The sequence below is a fragment of the Dicentrarchus labrax genome, unplaced genomic scaffold (genome assembly GCF_905237075.1).
Source record: "Dicentrarchus labrax unplaced genomic scaffold, dlabrax2021, whole genome shotgun sequence".
In the NCBI taxonomy this organism is placed as follows: Eukaryota; Metazoa; Chordata; class Actinopteri; family Moronidae; genus Dicentrarchus; species Dicentrarchus labrax.
Genome location: NW_026136719.1, coordinates 30,584,316 through 30,600,440, shown reverse-complemented (window position 1 = coordinate 30,600,440; position 16,125 = coordinate 30,584,316). Strand labels below are relative to the sequence as shown.

General features: G+C 40.1%; 1 protein-coding gene across 1 annotated transcript in view; it reads right to left on the bottom strand.

The window, feature by feature from the left end:
• si:ch211-186j3.6 (neural-cadherin) overlaps positions 1-16,125 on the bottom strand; it is a 275,261-nt gene that overhangs the window by 68,243 nt on the left and 190,893 nt on the right. The window contains exon 27 of the mRNA XM_051380620.1: positions 4,411-4,625. Within this exon, the coding sequence (XP_051236580.1) occupies positions 4,411-4,625 (215 nt within the window). The remainder of the gene's footprint in view (positions 1-4,410; positions 4,626-16,125) is intronic.

The window sequence follows — 16,125 nt, the reverse complement described above, 5'->3', positions numbered from 1 at the left end:
TGCTTTTATGGAAATTTAAGGCTTCACAAATTAATGACCAACATTTACATGCTGGTGAAAGTAAATGGATTTAAGGGAACATCCAATGTTCTGATCTTACCTAAAACACAAGAGGTCAGCTTAGGTATGGCTATTATTATGTCCTATACACATACACAGAAACCACACCAGCTGTGTGTTATAACCATGTAATCTCCTCTCCCCCGGCGGGAAAAGATTGGGTGTAGTACACAGCTATGTTCCCAGCGTGTGCTTGTGTGTGTGTGAGTGCCTTACACCTTCCCTGGCCTACACAGCAGGGCTGGCTCGGTACAGCTGCCCTGCGGCAGGATAAAAGGGCGGATGAGTGGGCGGCTTTGGAAAAGCAAACCAGCATCTCAATAAGAAGCTGAAGGTCTGTGTGTGGAAATGTGTGTGTGAAGCAGTGGGGAATATGACCGGGCTCAATGGGCAGAATCACTTAACAAGGCCTAATAACAAGGTGAACAGTTTCTCTCTCTCTCTCTGTCACTGTCTCTCTCTCTCTCTCTCACACACACACACACACACACACACACACACACACACCCCTACACACACAGCAATATGGTCAAAATGAAAATTCTGGAGGTGTATTAGTGGATTCTCATGTGCCACTTGACATTCATGATTGAAACAGCTGTTCAGGCTATAATATAGTCTCTTTAGCAGCCACCTGACATTTTTTGTCCTTTTCTCTTGTTCCTTCAAATCCATATTTCACCTCTCTCTCCAACTTCTTCTGTATTCTGAAACTATTATAGTAATACCCTTTTCAATCTACACTTTCAACTGAAGTCATGCCACAGGAGCAGTGCGTTTTCCCTCACATTATCATTTCCAGTGCAGCTCTTGTTCTTATAATACATTCATGTTGGGATAAGACCTTCGGCATTCAGTTCACGGTGTGTTTGATTTAGGTGTGAATCACCCATTTTTGTCTGATTCCTCTTGTAATTATGCATCAATCCTCCGGCTCTCTGAGCATCAACGTGAGCACCGGATGCCTGAAGCTGTGTTCTTAGGCTGACGTTCAAACGCATTTCCTGCTCCCTTGTGCCCCACTAATCCTATTCAATCTAAAAGTTGTTATTTTTGTTGTTTTAAAGAAGACAAGTTCGGATTCTGGTCAGGGGTAACCAACTCTAAGTCACCTTAAAGTCCTTAAAATAGACAGTACCCCGTCCGTGCTCTTTGTCTTTGTTCTTTACGTTATGTCTCAACATCAAATAGGAATCATAACTTCATTAGTTATTTTTGTTTTAGTTTGAACTTTTGGCCTGTATATCTTCTGCAATCTAATTATCTGTATGGCTGACAAGGATAGAGGGGGTGACTTGAAGGAATCTTTCAATATTCTTTAAAGCATTTTCTTTTATTTTCCCGTGTCTCAACTAAACTTACAGTGTACAGTACAGTCAATACTTTACTCCTTCTGTCTCGCTCACATTTATTATATTATGCTTTAAAACCCCATATCTGTGCTTTGTATGATGAGTGAGGTATACAGTTGGCCATACAGGAGTGCAACTGCAATATATGGCAGCAATATTATCTTTTTATTAAAAATCAGATATTTGCCATTCAGTGTTGTTCATATGAGATATGACGGAGGTTCATCCTGGACTGCGGCTGGTGAATATGTTTTTTTTAATAATATTTGTGTATCAGATGGATTTGTGTGTTAGGTGTCCGAGCAAAGAAATCTTTTGCTGGGTAGTGTTGGTGTATTACACTTAGCGGTCTAGAAAACCACTGTAAAGGCTGCTTTACCTTGCCTAAAGGAACCATAAAAGAATTATCATTAGTTGTTAAAGAAGTGGTTGTTGTTTGGGAAATTTTATTTCATCATGGTCCTGAAGGATAATTCTTTGTAGGTAAAATAGGATATTCATTATCAGTCATCATCATCTAGAAATGGTTGTGAACAAACCCCCAACTTATTTGACTCACTCCAAACAAAGTAACAATTTGTATTACTACAGCACCTGAGTACTGGTTAGTCATACGCAAATAGTAGTACGTAGGGGATCAACAGGAGACCAACAGATCATTTGGAAGGGCCACTGGACTTTGTTGTAGTGATGCTGACTGATTCCAGATCTAAGAAATCACTTTGTCATTGTGACCAATAGACAAAACTATAAAAAAAATGAGACCTAAGCTGTAATGAACCAGAATGGTTCTTAATGTTATTGCTAATGCTAATGTTGAATAATAGTTATTATTGGGCATAGAGATGGTCAAAATTCAGCATGGAGATTGCAGGCACAAATTATAATATATCAGCAGCTTCAATCCGCATATATAGGAAGGCCATTACAAATCATTTTATGATTATCATATTATTATCACTATGCATACACATACATACATTAAGGCACTTATATTAAGGTCTAGCACAGTCTAAGCTTGCCGGTGGATTTATTACATGCAGTAGGTGAACCTTGAAACAAGTTAATTAGAGCTCTAAATATGTACGGCCTGACTCTAATTACACTCTGCGCAGTGACAAATCAGCCTTAACTCCACAAACTCATTAACTCTTTAGGATCCAATAACACACACTGGCTAGATTTCAGATGCCACACAGACCCTCTGACACCAACTAAAGCTAAAGAAATAATTCAGGATTTACACTGCAAACCAGCTGATAACACATACACACACATTCACACGCACGCACACAAACAAACACAACAAACACACAACACGTTCGGCTCTCCAGGCAGACCTCACCTCCCACACATATTACTTTGGCAGTGATGGAACAACAGCATCTTTCCCAAGAGAGAGGACCAATGCAAGGGAAGAAGTAGCGAGAGAGACAAGGAGGCGTTAGTCTCTCAGATTAAAACACTAAATATACCGAGATGTTCAAGACATTTTGTTCTGTGTTTCCGTCCGTCTATAATTCCTGCCTGCCGCCCTCAGTTCAGCAAGCTTTATTGTCTTCAAACTTCAACAATTTTACCACAGCAACAAAAGAAGCGACCTACATTTCCCTTAAGAGCTGGAGACGTAAACCCGCTGAAGCTCAGTTTACACATATTTTCAGATCACAGTGAGCAGTAGGAGTGTGTGTTAGTGACTGACCACTGCACATCTACTCCTTCTCCTCTAAATTAGCATTTGTGTAAAAGCAATAACGTTTAAATGGGAATCAAAGTAATACACATACAAATGCATGGGATGTCAGCTTTAATAAGATCAATATCATCAAGTGTGTGTGTGTGTGTGTGTGTGTGTGTGTGTGTGTGTGTGTGTGCAATTGTGTAAGAGTCACTGTCACTGCCTAATCCTCAGGTCGTGGCAAGTTAATACACACAGGGAATTGGACCTGAAATGGATTTCCGTTCTTGTCTACTAACAATCCGTACTCTTCAGGCTAAGTGAAAAGGGGAATTTGGGTGAAGTACGGTGTATTTCTACAGTTTGTTCATTTGTACTTTACATCTCTTTTTTTTTTTTTGTTAAAATAAGTGTTATATAGCTTTATTCTGACAGCCATCACTGATATACAGTGTTCAATCAGTAATGTGTGTCTCCCAGTCCCTCCTTGCTGCAGTAAACAGAGAATTCATTTTCTGGTATCCCATTCCCACGTTATCCAGTCAGGAGAGAGAACTCGGCAAAGAGTTTCAGTGTTGGACATTTTAACTACAAGAATGTATAGGAAATTAACCAAAACAAAGGTTTCACTTACTGCACTTTTAACCAAATCTTTTGGATTATCATCTCTGCACATTGCACATTTTCTATAAACTTCATACTGTGAACCTTTACACATTACTTGGACAATATTTTGCATATTAGGACAAAAACTGTACAGCTCTTTCATTTTAAAAAACAGATATTGTACATTTTGTTTTCAATTTTGTATTTGCTTCTTGACTTTTGCAGTACTTGCTTTTTATTTTTATATTCTCTTACTATGTTATGCACCAAAATACCACTGCAAATTCCTTGTATGTGAAAACTTACTTTGCAACAAACCTGATTCTGATTGAAGTCAATACCTCCCTTAGGCAACAGAGCTTCTTCTCACAGCATGGAGTCAAACCATTCTTTCAAGTATTGTCGAAACAACATAATGCTAAAAGGCTAGAAAGATATGTAATTTATGCACTGTTGCTATTGCAGTTCCTGCACTTGAGGGTAACGCAGTCTTTTCGGACTCACTCGTCTGCTTCTCTATCGAGAGTTTTTGACCTCATAAAAATGTTCTGTTCTCAGGGACATTTACCCGCTGGTCCAGGAAGGTTAAATAAATGAGATACAAAGTAAAAGCAATTTCCTCTATCTCGTTTCAATTACAGTTGTTGTGAAATAGTGAAGAATTATGAATCAGAGCCAGATGGGAAACGTTATTAAACTAGAGATGTCTCCTACCTATGGCCATGAAGTCCTCGTGGTCCCAGGCCTGCAGCTGGGCTAAGGGGCCGCTGTACAGCAGCAGTCCATCAACCACGTCCGTGATGAACTCCAGCGTCACGTGGCTCTCAAAACAAGGCATTATGGGAGGAAACCAGGCATAGCCGTTGCCTTGGAAACTGTGCTTGTTCTGCTGGCACTCAGGCCCCTCGAACTGAGCTGGGCATTGGCACCTTGGGAAGAAGAGGAAATCAAGAGCCAAAATTACATGAATTAGTGAATACAATACATAGATGACTTTGAGTTTGTTTGTGCCGTGCCTTGAGAAGATTGCTTCTTTGGTTCCAAAAATGTGAAAGTCCTCTGGAAGTTGAAAACACTATTGTGATCCCATCTCCCACCCCTTCTTTTGAACCACTTACTGTATTTTGGTCTTTCAACCATTTTTTTCCGCATTCTTTCTCAGTCTAGTTGTTTTCTTCTCTCAGACAGCCTCCCCCTTTGGCTATTTCTCTCTCACTCCGTCTGTTTCACTGATGCAGATGTTCTCATTAGTGGCAAAACCACAGGGAGAATCACTACATCACTAGGAAACTCCTCTCTCTGTATTTCCACACATCAAGGGGCTCATTTGTCCTTACGCTTCCTGTCATAATCTAACCTCTCACCTCCTCTCTTCAAAAAAGTTTCATCCTTGGGTTTCTGAATACAAAATCCCTTTTTTCATCCGTCTGTCTTTCAATCATGCCCCACTTGCTCTAGCATTTTCCCATATTGCAAACATACCACGTGAACTGTTTTATCCAATTTGTCTTACCCATTCATCTCATATTCTTCAGTGGGAGTCCATATTTTCAGAAAAAATAAAAATAAAGACTTTTTGCTTCATACTACATCTTTTATCTGACAGTCACTGATTTTAAAAAAACAAAACAAACACATACGGGTTTCAGATTTCCATTTGAAGAAGCTGTTGGGCCGACCATGTGCTCAACACATCACAAAGGGATTGTCAGGGGCCTTGTTGTAAGTCATAAAGCCTGTTTGTGGTGACTGAAAGTCATAAAATGTAGAACCCGCAAAATCACAGACCCCTCAGTGGTGGGGCCAAGGTGTGGTTTAAAGGCCATAAACGCCCAAATACAGGCCCATCATTGGTCAGATTTCCTCGGACCCCAGGACTGTCATCCCAGGTATAAAAGCCAGAGAGACTCTCTCCTCCCCGCTTCTCGCTCGAGATTAATGTCCGTTTACTGTTCTCGTAGCACTAGAGAGCATCCTCTTTATCTTTTTAAAACCCCCTTTTTATTTTTCTTAAAGGGTGCCATTTGTCTTCAAACTCGCTGGACGAGCCAGACTGTTACACCTTTTCCCTCCTTTTTTAACTATCGTCAATTAATCTGGGATCCCGCAGAGACAGCATGCAGCCGCTGTTCTCTTTAAGTGACCTGCAGAAGGACGAAGATTTTCCATCGGGAGAAACACCGATCGCTGATCGCTGCTTTCTTCACATAAGTCGACTCACTGTTCCTGTACGCTGCCAAACGAGGGACCAGCCCGCCGTTAGTCTGTGACCAGACCACGGCCTCGAGGACCAAGCTGAACCAGTATCAATTCATCTCCACGCAATGTAAGGGCATTTTAAACGTCTGGGCAGAGACAGTTTAAGTTGTGTTACTATTATTAGTATTATTTGTGTACTCTTTACCGTTATAAATTGTACCTGTATCCTCACATTACTATATAACTGAGAAACGGACCGCCGAGTCCTTACAGTTATATATATTGTATTTTCATGTTAAAGTGTTGCGCGGCCGACACAGCTGTTCACTGAGAGCGTGCCGCTGAGCGCAGACTGCTGCACGACTGAGAGTATTGAACTGTATACCCGCTAGTTAAAAGACACACAATTTTTTTTTGAAAAAACAGGCCTGTTGCATCCAGTTGAGTTTAATGTATACGTGTAAAAAGCGACCACAATAGTAAGTTGCAGAGCATAGCTCATAGTACTGTCAGTCCAAACTTTTGCAGTAGTAAAACCACCCAGGGCCACAACATCTGGAGGCCCTTAAGAAGCCTAGAAGTAATCATTTGTTTTTACCTGCAAATTTGCAAAGATATTATATTATTAGTGTAATAAGAAAGTAATTATTGTTGGCTTAAGAAATAATTTGACAGACTATTCTTTGGTGTGTCAACAATATTTGGGTCTCTCAGGTGCCCTCTCTTGTGCACTGCACAGAATGAGCATAGAGCTCAGTCAATCTTTCTGGACTTTATTTTATGGTAAATAATAAGTACAAACTGGGAGGTGTCATCACACAGTACAAAAAGCGTTTTACATTCTAATATATGTTGCCATATTTTATTTATTTTAAGGAATAGGAAGGTTGCGTCCAGTATATGGAAACACACATAAGCAGACATTCTATTTACACAGCAAGAATATACAGAAAATACAGTAGGTGAAAACTACCTATAATACATTTGACAGGAGAACAAAAATATTTTGTAACTCAAGAGGAAGCAGAGTTTGGACTTTTACTCACAGTAAAATAAAAATGTCCTGACAGATGTAATGGAGGTTCAAGGCTCATCCTGAAGACAGCTTCTTCATTCCAAACCACTTGAGTGGATAAAGCTGTGTTACAGCTCAACTTTACAGTTAGACCCACACTGATCCTGTCTGGGACTATTAATGATATGAATAAGTAATGAAGTTACGGCTGCTGTGCCACATGTGTAAAAGTGAGCACAGCCCCATTATTAGTTTGGAGACATGTATCATGTTCCATGTTCCTGCTGTTGTGTGATGGCCACAAGTATTTAACAAACTCTGTAATAGTGACTTCTTTCCATAACCGCTTAATAAAGATTTATTAATCTAACCCTTTAGACTCTGCACAATCGTAGAGCTAAGCAAAAGAGCCTCAACATACTCAACATACAAGGTGTTTTGCATTTGTGTGTGTGTGTGTGTGTGTGTGTGTGAGTGTGTGAGACTCGGTCAACGTAAACTGGCCTTAACATTCTGCAATGTTCATGCACCAATCTCGGGGCTGGGCTGTGGAAGAAAGCCTGATATTCAGATATAGCCCTGTGTGCAGAGGAAGTAGTTAACCTAGACAGCTGAGGGAGAAAGCCTTAAAGCAGGTGTCTCATGCCAACAACAATATTAAATCAAGAGCATGAATTAAATATTTGTTGACATAATGTAAAGAGTGAGATAGTCCGCGTAAGGAGGTGGCAAACAAAGGACTTTCACCCAGGAGACGACTTACAGCATATAACGTATTATTTTATCCGAAATCCTAATGTTTTTCTCAGCATAACCAAGAAGTTGTGTTGCTTAAACCTAACCATCCTGACTGTCCCATGTTAACCACATATCTAAAGGGCGTCTCATACAGACTCCATGTACCCACACATATCTACACACATACACAGAAGGTATCTAACCATGCCATCTGCAATCACCAGTCAGCTGGATAAGAACAATAAACCACCAACAGGCAGAACTAACCCAGAAAATGTAAAATACAGCTCATCAGCAACGGCTGTTTTTTCAACATTTTGGACATGTGGTGATGGTGGATTTTATCTTCAAGGCTCTTCACATGCCCCAAATCATTTTCTCTTATTTATCTGATTCTGATATTCCTCCTTTCATCCTTCCCTGTTTAGTAGCTGTATATGAATCTGATGAGAAAGCCTTGCATTCTTTCTGGCAAAATAAAAATTCCCCTCACTCAATCCACCTGTTGTTAGCAATTATGAAATATATAGATTGCACACACAGCCTCGCTGCAGACTATACACACAGACACACACAGCTCAGAGAAACAAGGTATTTCTCCAGGGCAATTTCTCTGCTCCTAATACACACATTTTTCATTGGTTTATGTAATTCACACTTCAACTGCTTCTCAAGATATTCTTAGTTTTAGCCCTGTGGATTCTGCAAAACCACACAAAGATGTGTGTTTGCAAAATCCTGTGCACGCACTGACACACACACATCTCATTGGTGTTCTGTAGACAGCTCATTTCTCATCCAAGTGTTCCTTCGCTGTCTTGCTAATTTTCCTGCCTCTGCTCTCGTCCAGGATCGAAAGAGGACAGACGGAGGCACAGTTAGAAATGACACAGCTCACGTACAATCCATGAAGCTCGTGCAAATCAAAAAGGGACATGTCACTTCACTGCCTTGAGACAAAGAAACACATAAGCAGACAAACAAACATGTTAGGAGAATGCTAATGTAACATGCAAACACAGGAAAAAGAAGAAGGAAGAAGATACACATGAGGGTGCTTGTGTGTCTGTCTGTGTTGTAAAGCACAGTAATGAAAATCAGTTAAGTGTCCCGCAAATATTTAAGTCAAAATAAAATTTTAATTCTCCTCACTATGCTGTGTAAGGAAATATAAGATATAAGTATATATAGCTTATATATATAAGTATCCATTTTAAGTATAAACTGCTTTTGGACATACTTGTTATAAAAGCACCTCTGGGTGTCTCCCATTACAGCCGTTAACGAACTGATGATCTAAGATCTATGTCCCATATCCGGTTTTGTCTCTCAACTTCCTGTTGTTTGAGGCAATAGTGAACACAGGTAAAACGTTGTGGCCCTGAGCCTTATTCCTTTCTCAAAGGTGGGAACATGCATTTAAGTTCAGCACAACAGTTTACAACTTACAGCTTAATATCTTACAACCAGCTGTTTCGAAAAATGTCAAGAGCTCTGATTCTTTAGTTATTACTTTTAGTATATCAAGTTATTACCTCCTCCAAGTGTGTCTGTCGGCATGATTACAGAAAAACTACTAGCTCAATTTCCATGAAACTTCCTGAAAGGGTTAACCATAAGGCCGAGGAAGAAACCATTACATTTTGGAGTGGATCCGATTGACGGGGCAGATACATAAATTATCACTTTCGTTAAGATTGTAAAATGAATGAAATTCATTGTGCATGCATGAACCCCTTGTAATTAAAGTTTTTGCATTTGCATATCATAGAAGACTATACTATTAGCCTTGGCGGAGGTCGGTGTGCCATCTTTTAAACTACAGTGTCTCATTTTCGAATTCTGTAAGTGTTCTACAAATACTCAAGACTTGTTTCTATGGAGACTTGGAGTTCTTTAAAGGCACTTTGAGCAATGATGTTAATGTAATCGGTAATGTAACTAAGTACTCTTGCTGTTGTATAATTAGTATGTAATTGGTTGTCCAATGAGTAATTGATTACAAGTAACTTGCCTATCACTGTCTGTATGTTAGTGTGTGATTTAAATCCAGACAGAGTCATGGGATAATGTAGGAAGAGCTAAAATCATAGATAGGACTAAACATGGCTGTGTCCCTCCTGTTAAAGGGGAACTTTGGCAGATTTTTACCCTAGTCTTGATCACTAGAGGTCACCGAGTACTGTCGATAGGAAAAAGCACGACCAGAATTGGTTCTAGCAAACTGGAGATCCTGCAGCCAATGGCCAGAGCTCCCAGTTAGTTATAATACACTTCTTGGGGGCATATCCTAAAGAGTGCCTTTAGCTCCTCTTAACAGACACAAAATGCAATTAAAATGTCTGTGCAACATGATCAGGGCCCTTACGTGACAACAACATGCCTTTTCAACTCATACGTTGTGCAGAAACCGTACAACCGTTTCTGTTTTTCCACCGCTCGCTTCACCGAAAGCCCAGAATAATCGATCACAGAGATAATGCCTTCACGACGAGAAAAAGTTTATTTCCCCTTCAAAAATGTCCATGTCTTCACACACTACTCTCCGATTTGCACACTTCCTGCAACAATCTCTTTTTCTGCGTTTCCCTGCAACAAGTGAAATCCCACGGGACTTCAGCGCGGACGGTGTGGAAGCCATCCACGAAGACGATCTGGTCCGTAATGTCCCTGTGCAGCCATGTCTCAGTGAAACACATCAGACTGCACTCACGGTACTCCGGGTGGCTCCGTGTCAGCGCCGTTAGCTCGTCCATTTTATAGCTAAGGGACCCTCTCCATAAGCCCGTCCCGTCTCGACCCTCCTCTCATTCCCTCCTCGGCATCCCCGGTGTGTTTTTCTCCAGAGTTCAGGTGGTATATCAGCTGGTCTGGCCACTACGCCGGCATTAGCGCGATCAGCTGTTCTCTGGAGTAAACAAAAGCGGCGTGTTCCGGTGGAAGCGGCATAATAAAAACAACACGTAGAAAAGCACGAAAACTCTCTGAAAACAACCTCGTTAGAGAGGACAGGACTTCACAGAGTTACAGTGAAGAAACAAGAACGAACAAAAGAGAATAAAAGTTAAGAAAGTTAAAAACATAAACACATAGCTTTTCTACGTGTTGTTTTTATTATGCCGCTTCCACCGGAACACGCCGCCTTTGTTTACTAGGTACAAGTGCCTACACTTTCATCGTCTACCTTTCCATGACCATGAGATACTGCAGTTGTGGCTAGTTGTTCTTCAGCTGGATGTGAAAACTCCCATACAAGTACTATGCGAAAGTGATCACCGCATTTGCAGCGAACATTTTGAGGAGGATGACTACAGAGACACAACACAGCAGGCCGGCTGAAGAGAAATGCCATTCCGAGGATGAAGACTGCTGCAACCACTGTGGAGGTAATTTTATATTCATAACTTCATTTAGCTTCGTTTTGGCAGACACGGCTTGAGAAGGGAAGCGAGCGGTGGAAAAACAAGTAGGCGACAGTACTGTTTTGTACGGTTTCTGCACAATGTATGAGTTGAAAAGGCATGTTGTTGTCACGTAAGGGCCCTGATCATGTTGCACAGACATTTTAATTGCATTTTGTGTCTGTTAAGAGGAGCAAAAGGCACTCTTTAGGATATACCCCCAAAAAGTGTATTATAACTAACTGGGAGCTCTGGTTATTGGCTGCAGGAACTCCAGTTTGCTAGAACCAATTCTGGTCGTGCTTTTTCCTATCGACAGTACTCGGTGACCTCTAGTGAAAAAGACTAGGTTAAAAATCTGCCGAAGTTCCCCTTTAAGTGCCTGCCCACACAGATACTGGACCAATCAAATTAAAGGACTGACATCATTCAGTACCAAAGTCTCTGGCTCCCTGGAGAACACTGCACAAAAATAAATAAGACTTGGTAAATACAACTGATTAAATAAGTACACGAGTACTATGGGCAACAGTGGGGCACAGAGCCACTGCAGGTGAGGTGTGGATGACCAGGGGAAAAATATGGAGTGGAACAAAGAATGAATATGAATGAATATGATTCATGTATGGAAAATGATGCTATCATGCTAACCATTATTTTTGTTTTTTTTTATTAGCTACGGTTCCCCTATCATTGTTCATGATGGCTAAAAATAGTGGGGTGTGAACTTTTTTTGGTTTCTGAAGGGGAACATGCGAGAAAAGGTTTGAGATCCGCTACTTTAGACAGGTGTGGCCTCACCAATGGAAGGCAGTTACCTCATTCCTTGTATTCTTACAGCCTATGTGCAAACCTGTTTTTGGACACTGTACTTTCACGAAGGATAAAACTCGCTTCCTGTGTTATCTCATCTCTTGTTATTTGTTTCACCTGTTCACACTATCACACACTATTAGCTGGGTCAGGTAGCTGCCTCCCATTGGCTGGTGCTTCTGTACAGGTGATACCTGTGTTGTTTGTCTGTAGACCTACAGTGGTGTAAACATGTTGGCTCTTTTAATGCCATTAATAAATAACATCTAAGGATTTAAATTTGAACATTAATAAATAACATCTAAGGATTTAAATTTGAATGTTACTTATTCAGTCATGACTTTTTAAAATAAAAGCCACATTTTCAGAGGCTTCAAACCCTTACTCTGTTTACATAGATCCATAATTTATGTGAGTGTGTGTGACTAGAGGCACCAGGAAAATATGCATGCCTGTATTTCCATTTTGGCAATGTCATCCTAATTCTCTGCGCGCAAGACAATCTGAGACATAGTTTTAGTCACAATGGCCAAGCCCTCCAATCCTCTTAAGGCAGCTTTGTTTTGCTCATTCGCTGTCTGTTGGGAATTGTGTTTGTTAACGTTGGAGTGGCAGCTGTAATCCCACCCCCTCACTCCCCTAATCTCATTATTAATCCCAGCGCCTTGATTATCTGCATGTCCTCCCTTCAATCTTGGGCCATAATCTGTTTGTGTGTGTTTGTTCGTGTTGGGGTGGGGTCATATCTGAAAGCCTCTGGAACAGAAAAATATCCTACAGCAAAAATCTTGTATTATCGCTTATCTTATCTACATGTATTATTTCTTCTCCCTTCTCTTGTGCTCTCTTTTCCTCTTCTCTCCTGTGTTCTTTCACCATTTCTTCTTTTCCCACTTATGTTACCCTCGTTTTCTGTCTTCAGCTCTCTTATTGCTCTATATTCTTTTCATAACTTTCTTTATTTCTCCCCTCTTTTCCCTCACTTTCTCCATCCCTGACATCCCATTTCTTGCCTCCTCTCCTCTTCTGAACTTGGTGAATCACACAGCAGATGTTACAGAGCTCAGGTACTGTAGTATGTGTGAAAATGTGACAATCATACAGCATCTGGGTCTCAGGGTTGACAACTTTGCCTGCTTTGCCTCGTTCTCTCCTTGTCATCTATTTGGCTGATACTTCACAGAGAAACATTTTCTGCACTTTCATTCTGGTCCACAGTCACTTTTCATAAAGCCATGCAGCACATGGTATTTTAGAGGCAGCAGAAGCTGCTATTTTTCATTCACCTGTACATCAGAATTAAAGGTTTATATTTTTTTTTTCTCACCCACTTTTTATTCTCCAGCTTAGGATGGGCATTTAGAACAATGTGGCCAATAAGGAAAGCTTCTGGCTAGTGATTAATGTAATACCTTTCATCAGTTCAAAGAATCTAAAAAAAGAAGCATAATCCACAAATGCTCCCACAGTGCACTCAAGCCTGAAACATGAATTATACATCCAGATGTATTTCCACAACAGCGGTTTACACCAATAGGCCATACCTACTTTTTGTCCAATAATCAAGTTTAAATTAGATGAATTTGTCCAGCACTACTGAGAAGTACAAGATTATGAATGAACACATTCGGGCAGGAAGACCAGGGAATGTCACTATAGATGAAACAGTCAAAGCAAAGGTCTTGCTGTGTTTACAGCTTGTCAAGCATAAAGTGTAGGTGCTGCACCACAACACCTCAATAAAAATGAACAGATGGGTGACAGGAGGGAAAAACAACCAGTGACCTATTAAAGTGCGCTGACACCACAAGTTTCTGGAACTCTACTGGACCAATGAACAGAATTCCTCCATCATGTTCATTAAGTTGGCTAACGATACCACATTAGTAGGACTCATTTCTAACAACAATGAAACAGTGTACAGAAACAAGGCTCCACCCCTGGTGGACTTGGAGCTCAATGTCTCCAAAACAAAAGGTGGACTTTAGAGACACACTGGCCATCTACATTAAGCCATAAATGGCCAAATTAAAACAGGTGGAGTACTACATTACTTTTACTCTTATGTGAGGGCATTTTGAAATAAACAGTGTAATCAAAAGAGTGAGTGTGAATGGATATGGAAAGTTTAAATAAAATCAAAATGCCAGATTTCTATAAAATGTATATGATGATCTTGCCACTACAATTATGAAGATACAAATTCACTGGAATAAGAGGATGATGAAACACATACTGTACAATTATGAGTTATGAGTCAAATAAAGTATATAAAATACATCCAGGGATAAGATAAAGAAGAAAACTTAAATAACAAGTAAATACTATGATTATGTTCAATAATGCAGTGTCCAGGAGCTCTGATCAGATCCAACTGGCACAGAATATATTATAGAATAAGTGGAAATGGTTATGCCTAATAAAAGGTTTCTGCAGGTGTCAAGAGGTTAAATTGAAGACCCTTATAAGACCAGTACCAATGCTATTTTAGACCTATTTTATGTCCACATTGGCAAAAGTACAAGGGATATGAATAAAAATTGGTTATTCGATGCGGAATTATTATTTCCATCTTGATTTATTTTGTAGTTGGTTCAGCATGATCAATAGATTTTCTTTTCCCATAAACACATTTAAGAGTGTAAAATGTAAATATATAAGAGTTACATTAACTTCATAAATGCAATAAATTTTTAAGAGAAAGAAATTCAGATTATTGGATTTTAGACTTTTGAAGACCTCACATTAATGACTTAAAGAACCTTAATAGGACCTTTTTTTTGATTTGTAGGTTTGAGGAGTGTGTATAGCTATCAATATATCGCTTCCATCAATGCTGTTAACTGTGAAGGTGACTCAATATACAAAAAGAAATGCAGCATTGTTTGCACATGAGATTAACAGGGAGACAATGGGAGGACAAAAATGTCCACATCTCTAATATTGTGTATTTGTGTGTGTTTGTGTGCATGTGTGTAATCCAGGGATTATGTCTAACGCGGATCCAGCCAGTCATCCAGCTCTGGTCCAGCGGTGAGCCACATTACACGCTGGTTCCAACCAGCCAGCCTGAAATCCTGCCCTTTTCACTCGCTGCTTCTAATTAAATGAAGCTGAAGGGTAAAATTAACTTCTACAAGACACAGCAAGAGAGCTTAGTGGACACGTGTGCAATGTTCATCTGCTCTCACATATGTTCAGAAGGAGTCTGTATGTGTGGGGCTGAACACGTCTGTGTTTGTGCTTCAGGATTAAGCATATGAACATCTTAAGCAAAGAACACCTGTAGCAGCAGCTGCTAGTACCACTTTCTTTTCTGTGATATCTAAATTCTGCCAAGGTCTGATACATCATGGTATGTGTGTGCTTCACAGGTTCTTTGTCTGTGTGTGGCAAATGTAGATGTTTCTCTTCAAATTAACATTTCAAAGCTGAAATCTGTAATTTATTTCAGTCGTAATCATAATTTTAGAGCATCTACATGGTCGAGTGTTGTTAGATGTTAAAATCAAACCTAAACTGCATGTTTTTCTTCCTACTACAGCACAGAGAGTTGCTCTGTAAATGACATGGTCCATGCTTTTTGTTTGAGTAATAGATCAGGACCCGAAATGGAGAAACTTGCACTTTATACTTTATTTAGTTTCATGACAACGTCACATGGCTGTGTGCATACCTGTGAGAATACTGCTGTGTTCACATACTGAAGACAATGAAATTTCAAACTTCTTTGCACAAGGCAGTACAGATGCAGCCACCTAGAATTGCCGGCTGGTCCACCACAGGCCCTTACTTATCTGAATGGAATAAATGGATATATCCGGCTGGCAGCTGGCCGGCAGCCGGCTGGGGGCGGCAATTCTAAGTGGCTTGTACTGTAACTGTTACCATTCTGTCATTGGCAAACAGTAACACTGACTCACAGCCACATAGCAGCCCTAACACAATGAAAAAACAGACTTCAACTGCAATCTACATCAGCTTTCTAGTTGTCTCCTTCCTATCTACAAGCATGGACACACCTTGTGTTGTACATAACTTTTTCAGGCTAGATAGCTAATTACCTCACCAGCACAAGAACTGTCAGTTTGTTAAATGTTGTGACCCTTATTGTTTGATACATCCGTCTAAATTACTGTCTGTTGCAAGTTTGTGTCCATTATGTGTCTGTGCACATGTTGGCTCAGAACACACATGTTCAGGATCCCTTAAAATGTCCTATAGTGTCATCATGAAGTCAAAATATTAATTTGTCCAGTACTT